General features: G+C 37.1%; 4 protein-coding genes across 8 annotated transcripts in view; 2 read left to right on the top strand and 2 right to left on the bottom strand.

The window, feature by feature from the left end:
* Positions 1-453: 453 nt before the first annotated feature.
* Trissin (trissin) lies at positions 454-1,137 on the top strand. Its single transcript, XM_068300621.1, has 3 exons — positions 454-599; positions 656-749; positions 810-1,137. The coding sequence occupies exons 1-3, from the start codon at positions 560-562 to the stop codon at positions 988-990; spliced, it is 315 nt and encodes a 104-aa protein (XP_068156722.1). The 5' UTR covers positions 454-559; the 3' UTR covers positions 991-1,137.
* Positions 1,138-1,169: 32 nt separating this feature from the next.
* On the bottom strand, positions 1,170-2,689 carry Rh6 (Rhodopsin 6). Its single transcript, XM_068300613.1, has 3 exons — positions 1,862-2,689; positions 1,522-1,802; positions 1,170-1,465 (listed from the first exon to the last, which is right to left on the bottom strand). The coding sequence occupies exons 1-3, from the start codon at positions 2,567-2,569 to the stop codon at positions 1,345-1,347; spliced, it is 1,110 nt and encodes a 369-aa protein (XP_068156714.1). The 5' UTR covers positions 2,570-2,689; the 3' UTR covers positions 1,170-1,344.
* A 255-nt stretch (positions 2,690-2,944) lies between these two features.
* Positions 2,945-18,593, bottom strand: part of B9d1 (B9 domain-containing protein 1) — a 42,895-nt gene continuing 27,246 nt past the window's right edge. The window contains exons 1-4 of one of the 4 annotated variants that reach the window (XM_068300615.1): positions 13,202-13,257; positions 3,453-3,906; positions 3,143-3,388; positions 2,945-3,077 (exon numbers count right to left, since the gene is read on the bottom strand). In XM_068300615.1, coding sequence (XP_068156716.1) covers positions 2,986-3,077; positions 3,143-3,388; positions 3,453-3,906; positions 13,202-13,231 — 822 coding nt within the window. In that variant the 5' untranslated portion in view covers positions 13,232-13,257 and the 3' untranslated portion in view covers positions 2,945-2,985. Of the gene's footprint in view, positions 3,078-3,142; positions 3,389-3,452; positions 3,907-13,201; positions 13,258-18,593 lie in introns of those variants that run through there. The other 3 variants (XM_068300618.1, XM_068300617.1, XM_068300619.1) reach the window with 3 other exon arrangements.
* AdamTS-A (ADAM metallopeptidase with thrombospondin type 1 motif A) overlaps positions 10,358-18,593 on the top strand; it is a 39,635-nt gene continuing 31,399 nt past the window's right edge. The window contains exon 1 of one of the 2 annotated variants that reach the window (XM_068300610.1): positions 10,358-11,456. In XM_068300610.1, coding sequence (XP_068156711.1) covers positions 10,995-11,456 — 462 coding nt within the window. In that variant the 5' untranslated portion in view covers positions 10,358-10,994. The remainder of the gene's footprint in view (positions 11,457-18,593) is intronic. The other variant, XM_068300606.1, reaches the window with a different exon arrangement.

Consider the following 18,593-nt stretch of genomic DNA (forward strand, 5'->3'; position numbering starts at 1 on the left):
TCCAAATTAAAATTAGGGCATTCTCTTCTAACACCAAAATCAGACATGGTCAAAATTCAAGAATATTGCCGCATCTTGATGTCTTTCATATGCATAACTTGTCACAGATTAAAAACTTTTTATAGCCTGCCTGGACAAAATGTTTTGATTGTGGGTGGGTGGTTGGTTGGAATGGACCGACCAACCACTTCATGCTAACACCTTCCACCAGTCTTAAGAATATGCTTCACATAAACTTGTTGCGCAAGCTGCAATTGTGCGTGCGTTTGGGTATATTTATTATGCAGTGCATGTCCACATAGTTGGATGAATCTCTTTGGTTACTTTACTTACTGCTTGGATGAGCACTTTGAATATTACATTTACGGGTTGTTTGTGTGTGGGTGTGTGTGTGTGTGTGTGTTTATCCTGGTCATATAAAGGACCAGCAACAGAAATGGTCGGTCTTTTCAGTTGCTGATGCCAGAGAGCTAGGAGGACCAGCCAATCAACCACAAAAAAGCTCCCATGAGCTGGGATAATTATTAAGAGAACTTGAACCACCGAGTAGAGGCACAAAATGGCACAGTGGCAGGCTCATTTCAACATCATCTTGATATGTAAGTAACAAAAACGCTTGGATTGAGATTGGGAAGCTATTGAGTGATCTTTTCAGGCATCTGGTTAATGTGCATGACCAACTGCAATGCCATTCCATGCGATTCCTGCGGCAAGGAGTGTGCCAGTGCCTGTGGCACAAAACATTTTCGGTAAGTGAAACCAACAAAACCGTTTTATACAATGTCTTAATTTAGTTGAATTTTTCTTAGAACATGTTGTTTTAATTATTTGCGAAAGCGCACGGATCCCGATGCTTTGCGCCAGAGTTCAGATCGACGGCTAATCGACTTCATTTTACTCCAAGGACGAGCCCTATTCACCCAGGAGTTGCGAGAGAGGCGAAATAATGGCACACTCATAGATCTCGGCTTACAAACTTACTATGGCTAGACCGAATTACTCTGACAATGATCCCCCCTAACCAAACCCGATCCTGAATCTGATGACAATGTTGCAAAATGTGTGAAATGTTAATTTTTCGAATAAAATCAAAAGTTAGTCTTTTGGGGCAATGTGCTTGATGAAGCATTCTGGTAACCATAAGCAAAAAATATTTCAAACTCTGGATATATGTTCTGATTTTCTATCAGTTGCAGTTTTCATTATTAATTTTTTTTTTTTTTGATATTTTTAAACATTGCTAACTTTTTTTGAGGCATTTTCTTGGGAGCTTTTTATATGCAAAATTGTTGTTGTAAGTCTTCCTTCTTCTGCTGCAGTCGTCGTCTTTGGTTTTATTGAAATTTAAGCCTGGGATTCGCTGATCTCGGCGGTGGCCTGAGTCCGTGAATCTGAGGCAAATTCATCCTTGCCACAGGCCAGGCAGGGCATCTTCTCTTTAAGCACTTGCTTGTACTTGGGATGGCTAGAAAAATGGAGTGGGATGAGATTTGTTGGTCTTGTTAAGACACATTCTCTTACCTCAGGCCATAGACAATGGGATTGCATACCGCATTGGCCTTGGCAAAGACCGATCCACAAATGGTGCTCAATGGACTCAAGTGCATGGACTCAAAGATTCCAGCATAATTGATAATGGTATAGGGTGTCCATGCAAAGAACCACAATGAGATGGTGGTTAGAGCCACTTTGGCCAACTTAATCTCAATGGCCTTGCTCTTGTCTGCCTCACTATTCCGCAGCGATGCCACATTCATCTTCTTGGCCTGCTCCCGCATTGCCTTTTCGTGAGCTGCCACCGCCTATCAACGGACAACTTTAAACATTCCACTTTTAATTCCTTGAGCTAAAGTTGGCTTACCTTCATGATGTGCCAGTAGGAGAAAATAATGGTCAACAGAGGCGTTAGATATACCCAGAAAGAGTACACAATGATGTAGGATCGATTCCACCAATCCTTGGCAAAGTAATCAGTGCCACAGGCCGTCATATTACCCTCTGGAACATAACGATTCCATCCAAAGAGCGGCAACAGAGCCCAAGTTCCGCAAATTATCCAAACGACTAGAAGTCGCAACACTGCCGCCGTTACCGTCAAAGGTTTCCGGGCCATTCCTTTCACAATGACACAGTACCGATCGTAGGCAATCAGAGTCATTGACCATATGGATACGCAGCCAAAGAGCGAGCCAAACATTCCATATAACTCGCACAGGAATGGACCCATGATCCAGGTGCCGTAGAAACCATTGAGTACCACCGGCGGGAACATGGTGAACATCATCATGAAATCGGAGAAAGCCAGATTAACCACAAACATATTAGACGGTGTACGCAATGACTTGGACGAGGTAAAGATGTACATCACAATGAAGTTTCCAGTCAGGGACATGGTTCCTAGTATAGAGATCACAAAGCCAATAATGCCAAACCACATGGGCTCCAGGGGTGGCCACTGATACCAGTACGGATCAACCATGTGCATTATTTCGGCGGGCACACTTTCCGCCAGGCTAAGATTGCTGCCATCGCGCAAATGCGCATAAGTTGGTGGATTCAGACTGATCATGATGAACGTTTCTAGTCGGTGGTGGTTTCGTTGGTACTCGGATTGGGTCTCTCTCTGCTATTTAATCACTGGCAACTATTCCCTGTCCATAGCGTGTTTAGGACGCGAATGCCCTCCGATGGCCATTTGCTTGGAGCTTTTTATACCTTCCTCAAGTTGCACACACTTGAGTCTAGCCTGTCTTAGTCTAATTGCCCTCTAATCCAATTAGGATGCACTTGGATTTCGATTGCCGCAAATTTGTTGTGTTGGATTACCAGTTACTTACCTATGTGTCTTGCGCCAGGCCAAGGCAATGCAAGGTCAAGTTTGAGGAAACATTATCCACCCAACCCCCCCAAACGCCGTGCTGACCAATTAGATTAAGACAAACGCTTTCCCGCTTCAACAATTTCACGTTTTATTAGCACAACATCTCAGACATGCCAGTGGTAACCAAGTTTACGGGCTCCTCGCATCACAGTATGCATTTGGAACTCTAAGCTGCCGTAAGATTCCATGGAAAGGCCTGCAAAAACCAACGAACAACTACATATAGATCCACATCGGATCAGCGCCCATCGTAAGTCTTACCCTTGCATTTGAGATTATCTAACAAGACTTTAGGATCTTTCAGTTCTGGCTCACGGCGCAAAATCCAACTGGTTAAATCTGCAAGCATGCTTGGCAATTTGGGCATTAGAATGGGTGCAATTTGTGTTGGTGGCACTTCGGCTGGATGATGACTGCCAAAGACTGGAAGATGTATGTGTGCATAGCCTAATAATGTTTCACGACCAAGACCGCTGCGTCCAAAAACGCTCACCAGGATCTGAGGCCCTGAAAATTATAGAAACTATAAATCTCTCTCTCTCACTCTTTAGTTGAACTCTTCTTTACTTACAACCAAATGGACTGGTACTCTTGTATGTCACCTCAATGGGCATATTGAATACAATTGGGTCATTGAAATGCCTTTGTTTATTTGTGGCCAACTGTGTAAGACCATGTTGTGGTCCCGAAGCCAATTGCCAATCCGGTCCGGCAACTAATTCATAGCGGCAGAAGACATATTCCTTATCCGGGCCCAAGGGAAATGTGGCAGATACTATTTGTCCCGTAATACAAAGGCTAAAATAACTGGCAGTGGTCTTTGTATCCATATTTGAGGATTCACTATCCACTTTCTTCTTCTGCTTCATTTCGGCCCTTTTTCGCTTCTGTTTTTCCCTCGGTGTGTTGGTATCATAGCCGTTGACCGGGTAACTAGCATTTGTTGCCCTTCTCATGGTCAACGCTCGGTGATTCGATGGGGTGAATTTTTCTATTTTCCAACGACTTGAACTGTCACCTGAAAACTTCAGGGTTGGAAAACGAAAATAGTGGCAGATAAAATTTTGAAAACCTTATCCTACATATTCAGGTTCTATTTTTCATTCATTCCAATAGATTTAACAAGTGCTGATGGAAATAAACCACGTTCGAAGTAAAATTATGTCTTCATTGAGCCATTGTTTATTGACGATTCCATCTACGTGTTGTTGCCATTTGCGATTATTCAGTATACGAGTATATTCAGTTTTGATTTAAAGTAGGTTTTTGTTCCCATGGCTAAATATTACAATGCTCTTGGACAGGTATAAACAGGCCTGTCAATACAGTTATAAATAGCGTCCGCCTTTAAAGAATTATGCTAATTTCATGCAGCACTTTTTATTTACCGATTTAATGAACTAAGCAAATTCTAAACAATAAATCAAATTAATTATATCTCTGACCATGCATTGTCTTTAGTATGCATATGGTTTTGAAAAGCTCTTACACTCAGAAAACGTTTTTGTATTCCAAAATTCGATTAAAATAAAAGTCTGAAATGAAAGTAATGTACTTGGAAGTAATTACTTTGTAATGCTACCCATAAAATTACTCGAGTACGTAAAGGTCGGCTTAAAAGAAGCCACATAGCAGGATTAGCAAAGCTTTACAGCGTTTTTTGTTAACTGAAAAGTTGTTTCATTGTTTATTCACGAAACTTAAGTTTATGAGAAAAGAAAGATGGCTTATTGCCTGCCTCCGACTGAATCTGACAAAGAAGATTAGTTCAAATGAAATTTGATCTAATCTTAACCAGGGAAAGGTGACTAGACTAACAGCAGCAACTGCTTCAAAGTGTTCTTATAGGATTTTAGTAATCAGATACTCGTAAGTTCTTTCAGTGTATACATTAAGCTAACTCTATAAGCAAACTACCTTCGTGCAATTGATGAAATTCCTCAATAGTCTGCACTTTAGTTTCTTGGGTGGCAGAAACCCAAACGATGGTCATGTAAATTCATAGCCACCAAGTCACTTACTCTACCCAACATGGCTCTGGTGTCTGTCATAATGTCAATTGTTGCTATTGTGGTTCTGTCCTGCATATGTTAGCCATATTTATTCACATCCACTTAATAAATTTGTACGTGACAATTAACAAGATAATAATTCATTTCGTTTAGTTGTTTCAAAAAAAGGTCAATTACCATGGGCTTAAGTCATCTCGATGTGATCAAGAGAGGGGACTTTGTCTGGGCGGAGGAGGTTTCTTGTGGATTCTTAGGCAATAGAGTAATTAATTTTGTTTAATGCCTATTAAGTAATTTATGGCCCCAGTGGCTGGTTGTTGATAAATCATAATGACAATTGAACTGGCGCTACCGTAACGAGGAAGTCGCAGCACTTCTGACCCACCATCGACTGCCACTAGCCACCGGCCAGTAGATACCCAATATATTTATAGTGCCTCCCGGCAAGCATTATGCAACACAATAGAGCTGCAACAAGTTGGCCAAAAGCTGTTCAATATATCAAAGCGTAATTAAAATGCGCCTTTAATATAATGTCAATAGTTCAAGGCAACATTCATTGAATTGTGTATGCAGCCGGAGGTGTAAACTTAACGCCTGTTTCTTTAACCCAAGCTAGGCAAATGAGCATCGACATCCACGACATCGACTAGATCGGCTTGTAATGGCAGCTGCAGTGACTCAAGACGGCACAGCTGCCTCTATCACTGTCGAGGATCAATTGACGCTCCAGTCGGCAAATGGTGAAGTTGATGGTGTTGCAATCGAGTGCTGATCGAGTGTGTGTGTGTGTGTGTGGAGTGGTGGTTCAGTTCTATGGAATAAGCCCATTAGCATTTGCAATTTTCCAAAATGCAGAACAGTATTAAGCATACGGCTTAGGGCCATATGAGAGTATAAGCCGCAATTGCGATTGCAATTGCAATTGGATAGGTTGTCGACTCGATGAGCTCTTGCTGCTGACGTAGTGCGAAATCGACATAATTTGGGCTCATGTTGAGCATTATGCTAATTTGTCTGCCTTCGTTTTCTAATATAATGTATTTGTATTTGTAAATTGTTGTCTGCATTCAATTACGTTTTCGGAATCAATGAACAAAACGAATTATTCAGAAAGAAATATAAATTTCATTCTTTCATTCTTTTTTTTCTCCTCTTTTTTTTTATGTTGCTCTCTCTATCTCTCTCTGTTTCTGAGCCCACCCCATATCAAATTAAAGCCTCGATTCTTATTCATTGAATAATTTAAGAAATTCAAACATATTTTTCAATTGAAAGAACCAAGAACTTGAATCCATAAATGCTTAAGTTTATAATCTTTTGTTCTTCTTTGAGGCATTGTTTGATATCTATCCACTTATTGATTGAGATAGTTTGTCTTATATCTTTCTTCAGTTGAGTTCAAAGAGATAGTCAAACCTTGAGGCTATTCTATATACACTTATATATACATGAGTTTTAGTTGATTTTTAATGATCATGCCTTTCAGCGGGCACTCATCTTTTATGATATAGTTTCAATTTACTTTTTTCTTTAATGTATTTATTACACTGCAAGAAAAGATCTTAACATGCTTAACTCCCTTGGCAAAACTAGGCTTTGAAATAAGGGTACCTTTCTCCTGAAAGTATGCTATATGCTGGAAATGTGTTGATTGTTTGTACATAAATATTACCTTTTGGTACACCTTTTAGCTTGAATATTCTTATTCCTATAAATATTTGCTTTAAAATTTGTTTTTTATTTATAGGAAACTCCAACATTCCATTCTATGTTTCAAAAACGGACTTCTTGAACTGCTCATAGCATACTTGAAGGAGCACAAGTTCCCCACATTTCAGAGCCCTATTTATGCTACAATTCGAATTGAGAAACTCGTGTTTTTTAGAGTGTAGATTTTCTTTTAACTTCCATATGATGCTCATAAATTTCACTTATTTTTTTTGTGTTGCCTTTTTTTTGCAAAAACCCAATGAGTACAATTTGGTTAGTCCGACTGGCTGGCATTCTATGTATATTTTATATAATTATCTAACATATATATATATATATATAAATCTATCTATATATGTATGTATATCATCTATTAGTTTATATTTGCCCAATGTGTGGGTGTTGGCTGGCCCTGAACCGGGTCAACGCACGTCCTCATCTATACCCATTTACCCAAAGCAATCGGCATCAGCATCAGCATCACCATCGCAATCGCCATCTGCTGCTCGCAGACTATACATGAGATAGTATTCGATCCGCTAGTTTTATGGATGATATATGCCATACACTTAAGTGAAATGTATCTTTGGAAGATATATACATGCATAAATATGTACATATGTATGCATGAAGTAAAAAAGCCTTCCTCTTACGCATGTCTCATGGGATGCCGATGCTGATTGACAGCAAACGTAATTGAGTTTGATTTTTGAAGAATTTAGACATCACAAGCCGACAAAACCGAATCGAGAGGAGCGGCACACATGTACAATACAAAAAAAAAGGGTTTCTGTTTAGTTAGCCCAGATATTTAATTCGATTTGATTGAGGAGCAGCTGTCCGAACAACTTAAAAACCTGAGCTCTTTATTATTTCGATGGCGTTGGCCTTTGAATGGCTATTTTAAGTTTTCGCAAGCTTTCCATCATTCAATCAGGATCAATATTTATCAATCAAGTGTGCGGGAGAGGAAAAAACAACAACAACTTAATGAAAACGCTGCAAACTATCGCCAGCACGCTAATGACTAAGAGGGCAGCGCGTGTTGGACACACGCACGAATAGACAGACAGGGCGTCTGACTGGATCCGCCTACACCTCCCCCTGCCCACAGATATTTCGTCTGTGTCTGATCTTCAAGTTGATTTTGGTTTTGGGGGGGCGGGATGCCAGCAGCAGAATTGCATATATTCAAGATTTTGATTGTTTCGATATGGTAAAAATGTACAACAAAAAATTAAAGAGAGATCTGGGATCTGGGATTTTTTGATCTAGGGAGTATGTGGCAACATCCCTTGTCTTGTCTTGCCTCCATATATCGGATTCTATTTTGGCATTTTAATGATAACAAAAGTTTATAGCTGCGCGTGCTGGTCTGCCGTCTAATGGTCTAAATGCGTTAATTAGATGAGATGATACAATGGACCGACTATAGATACATATAGAGAATGGCAACATATATGTATATGTACGTATGTACATATGTTCATAGATAGATACATAGATGTGGGGATATACATAGATAAACAGATATATGGATAGATACATTGCGGCTTGTGGTCACAGTCTTGGCCTTAGCCGCTCCTCTTATAGTTCCGTCTCGTCTCATCTCGAGTGTGTTTGATCATTAACATCTGGGAGGAATACATAAATGGAGGAGTAGCTTATTCAGTCACAATGATTGTTTATTCACTACTAAAATAAGCATACATTATACTGCATTGCATTACATGACTTTACATGTGTATATACCAGACACTTGAATGCCCTTCAACAGGGCGGCCTCCTTGTCCAATTTAAATTTAGAAATTTCTGCAGAATATTTTCTTTTCATGGGTTGCTTCCTGCAAATTCACAGAATGAAAACATCGTGAATCTAACTAAAGTCATATTAGCGATAAAATTATGTATGCTGTTTAGATTTGTTTAGTTGCTAACTATATCGCATGCTAAACAGTCAAATTATCTTATCTTATCTTCTATTTCTTTAAGAGAAAACAACTTTCTTAAATAAGGTATAAGGTTTTTGAACTGCTGACTTTTTTTTTAGAGCATACAAAATTTTCGGGTTGATTTACTTCATCAATTTTATGTTGGTTTTGTAACATTTTGGTATTTCGACCAGCCTCTGTATATAATTTTTCCATTGAGTTTAATTCTGTTGGTTTCTATTTAAGTTTCGTTTGTTGTTAATAATTACAAAACATGCGTTACATGCTGCCCCATTCCCGCCACCCCTCTTCCCTCTTACACGCTTCTGTTGATTCTGTTGCCCTGCGTCAACTTTTTCATTTGAGGATCTTGTTCAGATATTAAGCTATGCATAAATATGTATGTATGAACTTAGGTATATATAAATTTATATAAATATTGTTTTGGAATTCATTTTTCTTTGCTGTATGTGTTCATCTTTAAGTGTGTGTGTGTGTGTATTAGTGCTGCTGCAGCAAAAAAGTTTGCTAAAATGGATTTTTAATTTTTAACTATATTTTAATGTGGCAAACGAGCGTTCTCTCTTTTAATTGATTAATTCTTAGTGTTGTTGTCTTTAATTAAAGAAAATATTTAATATACAATAAGGTCAATTGCTACATATGGTAATTTTTGCCATAGAACAAAATTTCTATGGAAAAGATCCCAATGGTGCTCCATTTTATTTTTGAAGGCAAAGAATGAGCCACAGATGATGATAAACTATTTTTGGGGCCTGTGACGTTATTAAAATATTGCTTGATTATGTTGCTCATACATACATACAAAAGTCATCATTATGGTCAAACCGATATTTTCCACTGAATCAGGATATCAAAATTTTGTATGACTGTGTAATATTAATCACTATAATTATTACAGTTCTTTATAGCTTCCATCACCATCACTAACTGATTTCAGTAATCTAATATTTACTTAATATTCTACACGTTTTGCTTATAACAAACAATTCTAGATTAAGTTACCTAAAAACAACACTGATGATCACAAGATCAAAATTTTGCATGAAAATTTTAAATCGAATCGAAATCGAAAGTGATAAAGAGGTGATGGAACTTTGAGTAATGCTAATAAAAGAGAGTGAGTTGAGAGAGAGAGAGAGAGAGAGACTTTTGCTGACCATAGTGGTCAAGAGTCTTAAGAGTGGCTCTCTTTTTTTTATACCCTTACAAGCGGAGTTAGCTTTAACTTCTACCAGGACAGTTTTCATGTAGTACAGTGTAAGCGTCCATTGTGGGACTTATACATATGTTTGACTGACTAGTTAAATCAGGTAATTAATTTTTAGTTGAAATTCATTGAAATTGGCTTTGTGATTGATTGGTTCAGCTTGACAGTTAAAGACGCTTGAAAATTTGCTTAAAGGGTATTCAAACTTCATGGCAGTCGATTAACTTGTTTGTCAAATTCGCTCTCCCTCTCTCATACTTTAGCTTTTCTGGCTGAGAAATTATGGCAGCACTGGCATACTGTGTGTGTGTGTTTGCATAGGTGAGAACAAGACTGAGCAGTCGCTCAAATAACATGTCTCAGAAGTTTCGTTGGGTAAGCTTTTGGCAAGCCACCATCCTGTAGGATCGTTTGGCCATTAATATTAAGTCACGGCTTCCAAGATAAACGAAAAGACCAAACATATTGTACATGCTCTTTTACGAAGAATAAAATATTTGCTCTTGGGCAGTTTTGATGCTGTGCTTCGCTTTTAGGCAGTGGAACTGCTGCGGCTGCTCATGAGCGATCGTTTTGTCGCCGATCAGTAACAAGTGGGAACTCGACCGAAACGAAACGCGCGGAACGAGTCATTTTCGTTTCTTTCCACATCGTTGATATTATTTTTTTTCGTCCGGTGCTTTAAATTTATATAAAAAATGTCAAAATTATGCCAAACTTAGCGAATCGGCAATTCAGCCGATCCTAAGAATTAAGGCATAACTAATTGTGTACCGCTGATAATCGATATAAAACCCGATAACCCGAAAATCTGCAAAATGCAGCATCAGCCCTTAATTCAAAAACGTTTAGAATTGAACTTAACATTGAATATTCTTGAAAATTTCGAACTAAAGCATAGTGAACAGACGACAAACATAAAGATAAATGTGATTTTATAGTCTTAAATTTAACTTCAATAGTTACACAGCAACAGTACTATCTGCTTAGATATATCTCTACAAATACATACATATATGGGCTAATGTTGGCTGAGGCGGGAGTACGAGGGCGCATGCCGCATTTTAATTAACAAAGAAAACCAACAGAAAACCGAAGAGAAAATAAAATAAAAGAAACAACCGAAGAGAAAACATAATCCAAGCGATAAGCTGATGAACGGACCCGCAACAGTTTAGTAAAGTTTTGCGTAAATTTTTGCACGTACCTACAACAACTATACATAAATGAGATCCAGCTCAGTTATAACGCCTATTCATCAGACAGTCATGTCTGAAGAATTATATACTCCACATACCGCCAATAATGATATCGATACCTCACTGATTAGGCATAGCCATGCCAAAACGAACAGTTGCGGCAGTGGAACATTACGTTCGATTGCCTCGGCCCGCAGCAATCACACAGCCAGCACAACAATCTGCCACACACCCGATCCACAAACGGACGACGACGACGACGACGACAACGATGAAGATGATGTCCATGATGATGTGGATTTGGATGATAATGTTGATCCTGGTCGAGGGAAGAGTGCGGAGTCAGTGCATGCAAGTTTCCTGCCACCGAAATTAGGGCCAAAGGACAAGGTCATACATCCGGATGACGTGGATGGAGAGACCATGCTGAGGCATTACTACAAAGGACCGCCGCCAGAGCCATATCCGTGTAAAAAAATTGATAAACAGGTAAAAATGTCTAGCCCTGTTGGTGCCTTTGCATACTTTCATTTCCCTAGATCCCGCGCCACAGTCCGCCTTTCTGATGCTAGAGAATCGAGGCTTGGGCTCGTGTTTGGGTTCTTTAGTTCCGACCGTTGCTGGGCGGCCAGACAAATTCAAAAATCGGCTGGCGTAGCGAAAATCAAACTTAATTTATTGCTTTGATTTCGCATCGATTTGTCGCGTTCTTTCGCTTCTTTTATTATTTCGGTTGATTTGTCGCTATTTTTGTGTGCTCGTCTCGTTTTCGGTGTTTTTTCCTCTTTTTTTTTGTTTTTGGTTTTTTGGGTTCTCTTGTGCTTTTGTTTTTGTCCCATTTTAGTTGTTGATATTTTTCTGTCAACTTTGTTATATACTCTCTAGTCCAAGGGAGAAGGTAAATGACTATATTAAACCCCAAAATAGATGTATCAATCTAGACATGTGGCTTATAGATCATGCTTATGTCGTGGCTTATTTAGCATATTTAGAGTATTTTAAAATCGGTGCATATGTTGTACAACATACATATACATATATATATGTATTTTTTTTTGATTAAAAACCCAAGACACAAAGAAAGCAGCGTCGTTGTGACCATCCGCATTTGAATATACACGGTTCACTGCACAGGCCGGGCTTTTGTATGTATTTCCATATGTATGTATGTATGTATATGTCTTTATTTTTTTGTTCCTTTTTTCCTATGTATGTATGTATATGTTGTCTGTTTATATGTGCTTTATGTGTATGTATTTATGTAGTTGGCAACAATAAAAGTAACAACAACAACAAACAAATGTCAATTCGGCACATTGCAAGCCGACAGTGGCAAATATTTTTTTTTGCTTTTCTGTTGAAGTCTGTGATGGGAACCATGCTAAAGATGAGGTGATTTCAATGCCTTCTATATATTCCATTTGTACATCGCTTTCAGATGAAAATGAAAGGATTTCATACATCATTTCGCCAACTAATATTAGTCCATCATGGCCCAAAAGAAGCCCATTTAACGTTTCAGTCCAGTCAGTTCATTTCATTTTCACTTCTTGCCTCGTCTCTCAGACAGACGCTTGGTGTCCCTTATTTCCTGATAAGAAGTAAAAGCTGTCCAACACTCCGCGCACCGGATGGAAATAAGATAAGATAAGTCAACATCTTCTCTTGGATCACTTTATATATTAATAAAATATTTATAAAGATAATATAAATATTTATTTATCAAGTTGATCAATTTGATACATCTGCATATATACATAATAGGTAGATGTTGTTAATCAGTTAACATTCTCTCACTTTTGTTTGCGTTAACTCTTACTTTAAGAGAATATATCTTATTGAAAATGATGCTTTAAATCTGTAAAGAGATATAGTCTTTTTTGGTAGGATAATCTTATCAGTTAAAGATATAACAAATTGCAGATACTTATGTCCATGTGCTGCTGAGTCACACTGTTCGTATACGTATTGCGTATACGTTTTCTTTTTCATAAGAATATATATGTGTTAACCTCTTAACATCTAATCAGAGTAGCAAACAAATATTAAAATTGTCGCTCAAGTGACTGAAGTTCCGTTTTGGAACTATGACAAAGAGATTTGTTATAATAAATCATTCAAATAGAATATCGGTGGTTAATTTGGAGCATTAGAGCAGTTATTTTTAAATTTTATTGTAATCAAATTTTAAATTAAACTCAACGTCAAATATAGTTAATGTCTACTGTGCTTACCTGTACTTGATGCATCAGCTGCCATACCATTTATATGCAAATGCAGCAAATTTTTCGATGTCATTTTTTGAGCTTCATTTGAGTGAAACGTAAATGCAATACACGAATTGTATTTTAAGTGCACTTTATTAATTTTTTAGGAACACTCACACACACACACACACACACAGTTACACACAATTGTCAAAGTTAAGCAAGGTGTAAAACCACATCCAATTCCATTCAATCGTATCCATAGGTGTTGGCCTATTATGGGGACGTGACATTTTTTTGCCTGTGAGAAAAATATTAAAATGGGAAGAACATAATTAACCTGAGGCAATTAACATTTTATCAACGCTTTTCCATAGCTACATACAAGTACAAGGCGTTTTATGTAAGTTAATGTAAATTGCTTTGTTGTTGTGGTTGACTTTTTTCTGTTTTTCGAAAAACAACACGAAGTCAGATGAATATGGAATCAATAATGTTGCGCATTAGGAAGTGGGCCGGCGACGTTGAAGCATTTGTCGATGTAGTAGGTAAGTTGGACACGAAGCTAAAACTGATAACCCATTGCTGCCGGCCATGTGTATGCGTGTAACCCCCATGAGAGGCGAGCTGGATCTGACATTGACATCGAAGCTAAATGTCTGTTTTTATACCATGGGGTGAAATGGTATATTACAGTCGCCAAAATGTATGTAACAGGCAGGCAACGAAACATAAAAAAAATCAGAGGACCGCTATAGCGGTCAAATTGACAAAGTGTTTCTAATGTTCTAGTCATGTCCCACCGTCCTACTAATTTCTAGCAACCTACCAAGCTTCATCAAAAACCAAGCTTTCTGCATGGTATACCGAAGCCGACGAGACGAAGTTACTTCATTTTTTCTACATACATAAGTTTGCATTAGCGAATTTAGTTTGAATCCCAGTTTACGCTTCAATGTGTTTAGCTCAATGACAATAGACTGTCTTTGGCTAGAAGAAAACTGATTGTGTTTAAACCAATGCTAATTGGCTTATAGCAATATGTCTTCTGTTCGGAATCTGTTAATATAACCCTCGAAAATATGTATATGTATATGCTTATGTATGTGAAGAGATCTACATCTGATGTATTGTGGCGTCAATTGCTGCGTTGTCAGGCCCTATTCTAGCTTATCCATTTGTTTCTTGTATGTATATGATAAATCCCCACATGAAAAATAGTGACAATATTTTTTATTTTATTTTGCATTTGAAAATAGATTTGTGTGTTGTTGTTGTGCCAAGTTTAAAACTTATATTGTACGTACGGTCAATGTGGCGCTTTGATTTGCTATATGTAAGCATGTACTTGGGATTTTATGGTTATTGTTGGTATTATATTATTCTATGGGTGCGCTATCCAATTTGTATTTCAACCAAATTTTGCACATTATATAGAATTTGAATATTTATTTTTTTGTAGTTGTTGTTGTTATTGTTTCTTTTGTCGTTGGTTCGTCGCCGTACATCGTCGGTTTGCGCGTTTTTACGTTGTCCCCCCTTGTTGTTGTTTTTTTCTTTTCTTCTTTTTTTCTTTATTTATTTTGTCTTCAATTTACTTTGAAGAAAATTTTCAGCGTTCATTGACTTTTAAGACAAGAAATCAAAAAAAAAAAAAGAAAAGAAAAAAGAATTATGAACAAATTTATAGCCCATGCATAACAAACAATCAACGACTTAATAGATACCCTAATACTAATTCCTAGCGATTAGTCCATAACAACAATGAACTACTTAATACTTAAATTCAAAAACAATCTTAAGAAGGTATTTAACACAATAAAGCTTTTGATTTCGATCTCTCTGAGAGTCACCAATATTAGCATCTCGAAGTCCTTTTGAGGCTGGAATTTAATGAAGGAGCACAAAATGCTCTTTCATAATCTCATTATCATTACCTACATATATAGCATATGTACACTGATAAAGGTGTTAGTACTGTAAGACAAGTGCTTACAATTTATGAAAGAATAATCAAATATTCTTGTCATCTTGACATCAGAATAATCGTAAATATGATATCTTGGCCATTTGTATGCATATTTCATGGGCGTGAACCCCGGGCTCAATGACTCCCCATGATGGGGATGACATTTAGGCAAAGGGGGGACGGCGCTTTAGAGAGGTTTAGAGGGCCGACTGACAAACAGCTTGTCAGAGTTGTGAATAAAAAAGAAAAAAGTCTGACAAATAATTTCAAAACTATACCAAAAATGCGATGCCGAGGCGTGACTTTAGGGTGTTGATGGCAATTTTTGGGTATTGTATGTCTCTCTGTCTCTTTGTAATTTTGCCATTTCGGTGGTTTTTTTTTTTTGTTTTTGTTTTTTGTTTATAATTAAATGTTTTTACTTTATGAATTATATACATTTTTATGTCTATATATATGTTTACGTGATCTGCATGCAAGACAAATTACTTTGCCAGACGCCCGTATACTCCGCCCACGTTCTAAGAAACTTAAAACTAAAGAAAGATAATACCAAAAAAAAAAAGAACGAAAAAAAGCGAGAAAAAATAGGAACAAAATAAAAAATATAATAATAATAATAATAAGTAGGCAAACCATCAAAAGAGATGCCAAATGGCATAGCAATCGATGGCTGAACAGAGAGCAGCGAAAAGAGATTTAATTAATTCTTTTTTAATTTATCAGTCAAGATTAATGTTAAACATTTTGAATGTTGAAACCGAATTTGGATTTCGTTTCTGTGTTAATAATTTAAATATGGATTTTAGTTAGCCATTTTCAGCAAGGTATTAGCATAATTGCTAACCAATGTCCAATCCATCCTCCACTCAAGGCGAAAAAACACCTTTAATAATTATCTGTCCAATTTTTCTTCACGTTTCAAAGCAGATTTTTCTGAGGTTTGAAGACATGTTAGATATGTTCAATTCGATATGACCGTAACCTGTCGCTAGTTGTGAATGAATTTTTTCAAGCAAATCGATTTGCATTTTCTTTGCTTAAAGATTGAAATTTGTTTAGCTCATTTGTTAGTGGCTTACATCAAAAGCCAGAACCGCCTGTGGAGTTTCGTCTGATTTCTGGTTCCTCAATGCTTTATATGGTATTTAGTCAAAAAAATCTACAAAAACAACAAAGTTTTTGGTTTCTCTTTTTGCTTTTTGTTTTGCCTCATCCATAATCAGTGGTCGTCTAGGCCGAAAGAAACAAATCTTAATGACTTTTTATTTATTTGCTGCCATTTCCAGTTAGAGCGTGTAACATTATTTTACATAGTTGAATCCACTTATAATATAAATCTATATGGGTATATTCTTTTTTTTTTTTTTAATGACACTTTTACATAGTTGATTCCACTTAATATATTTTATTTTAATGACACTCGTTTAATTATTTCAAAATATCGCCCTGGCTGGCATCATCATCGTATAATAATAATAATGATCATCATAGTCGACTTTGCATATATCAAATACGAAGGGGGAGTTCTGTCTCCCTCTCTGCCGCCCTTCTACAATGTCTTCCTTCATTCATATGTTAAACTCTCTGGCCCTCTTCTGCCTAAAATCAGAAGTCCAATATAGGGGACAGACGGGGCTCGTCTCGACTCAAATCGGCGTCGCGTCTCGCCTCGGATCGGCGTCTATTTGAAAGCAATTTGGAAACCTTGAAGCCTCATCGCTTTATCATCGAATTCAAATGGGTGCAGCATCAGCAGCAATGCCATAAACCGCACAAAGAGAAGATTCTTTAATGGCCGCAGATTCTTTTTTCTTTTGTTCTCTCATTTTAATACCCTTGCAAAAGGTTTAGTTTGATGGTTATCAAAAGTTTATAGGCAATCTCTTGGACTAGACTCTAAAGCAACTGCTTAGATCGCTTAACGATAAGTAACACTTGTTCTATTTAGCAAATTTCATTCCATTTAAATTCAAGAGCCTTATCTTCAATTTAGAAACGAATTTCATACATTTTTTTAATGGTAAGGGTATTAAAATATCATTATAAGGCAACATAAACCAATTCTCTGTTTTTTTTGATTTTTAATATTTTATTACGAATTTTTTTTCGGAAGGAGCGCGGCAGCTGCTTTTTTTAGGTTTTTTTTATATTAGAATATATTTGGCTTTTGTTTCGATTCCTTGGAATTAGACGAAAGATGAAAACGATGAAATGTTGGCGGTTTCTTGTGCAGCGGATCTATGCGGGGTGTTATTTATACATATACATACATATATGTACATACATCTGGGTGGCATGATTTATGAGACAATGTGCTACGAAATGCAGTTTCAGGATATCCCAAAGGGGTTAAATTTTTGAAAAACCAATTCGATTCGATTCTTTTAAATGGTTATTTATGATACATACAAACTGTCTGTTGGTATGCATAATCCCCGTCTTATAGACACACGCCCTTATGTGATGGAGAGCCAGCTAAAAGCCTCAGGTCAGGTATTTGTGATCTTTCCGCTGCGAGGCATTTATATATACATACATATGGCTAACGGATTGTATCAACTAGTCTGAACTGAAGAAAAATACAGAAATCAGCCACAGTAACAACAACAAAAACAATAACACTAAATCCCAAAATAATTTGCATAGAAATTCAATTTATAGTCATAATTAAATCGACCAGTTTTATTTATTATTTATTTACCTTTCATTGGCTGATTTGGACAAACATTTCCGTATTTGCCTTTGGACATGGCAATCTTGCATATGTATGTATATATATATATATATACATATAATCAAAGAGTTAGCTCAATGTGCTCTGCATAGACCTAGGACCAAAGTCGGAGAAGTTCTAGACTCTCAGCCAGACCCATTGCCAGACCGGCAACAGGTGATAGATGTTAATTTGTAATGGCAATATGATGCACGTCACTTTATAGGAATAGCAACGACTTTAACATTTATATTTACTCAAATGTTTAGCAAAAAAGTAAAACATATTTCTTTTCTTCTCTCTTTTTTTTTGTCATCTTACACTCACGCGGTAAGGGGTTTACACGGCGTATGAGTATTATACTTGGCATTAGGGTGGTTCAAAGTAATAAACGTTCTCTCAAACTGATCGTCATTTGTACATTATTGCATAAGTATTTGGATTCCTTGGAGATTTCTCTTATCACATTTAACACGAAATCAAACACATGTGCCCATAATCAAAACTCAACAAACAAGCTTAATGTTTTGTTCACCAATTAATAATCGTATTCACATTTTTGATGCTATTTTTTGCTTGGACTTTCCACAATCAATTCACAAGATAAGAAACATATTTCAATTTTGTATTTCAACTCGCGTGTTTTGTGTACATATACGGAATTGTAGACAAATAGTGCACAGAAATATTTAGTTCTGTATCGGTCTCTGGCCTTTCTCTTACTGACACGAATG

The sequence above is a fragment of the Drosophila tropicalis genome, unplaced genomic scaffold (genome assembly GCF_018151085.1).
Source record: "Drosophila tropicalis isolate 14030-0801.00 unplaced genomic scaffold, ASM1815108v1 contig_878, whole genome shotgun sequence".
Taxonomy (NCBI): Eukaryota; Metazoa; Arthropoda; class Insecta; order Diptera; family Drosophilidae; genus Drosophila; species Drosophila tropicalis.

Bases quoted from the DNA above. Each gene is read 5' to 3' on its own strand.
- Trissin (XM_068300621.1), top strand. From the start codon at position 560: ATGGCACAGTGGCAGGCTCATTTCAACATCATCTTGATAT. The intron at 600-655 runs GTAAGTAACAAA...TGATCTTTTCAG, and splicing joins TTTCAACATCATCTTGATAT to GCATCTGGTTAATGTGCATG. The intron at 750-809 runs GTAAGTGAAACC...AATTTTTCTTAG, and splicing joins TGTGGCACAAAACATTTTCG to AACATGTTGTTTTAATTATT.
- Rh6 (XM_068300613.1), bottom strand. From the start codon at position 2,569: ATGATCAGTCTGAATCCACCAACTTATGCGCATTTGCGCGATGGCAGC. The intron at 1,803-1,861 runs GTAAGCCAACTT...GTCCGTTGATAG, and splicing joins CCTACTGGCACATCATGAAG to GCGGTGGCAGCTCACGAAAA. The intron at 1,466-1,521 runs GTAAGAGAATGT...CCATTTTTCTAG, and splicing joins CCCATTGTCTATGGCCTGAG to CCATCCCAAGTACAAGCAAG.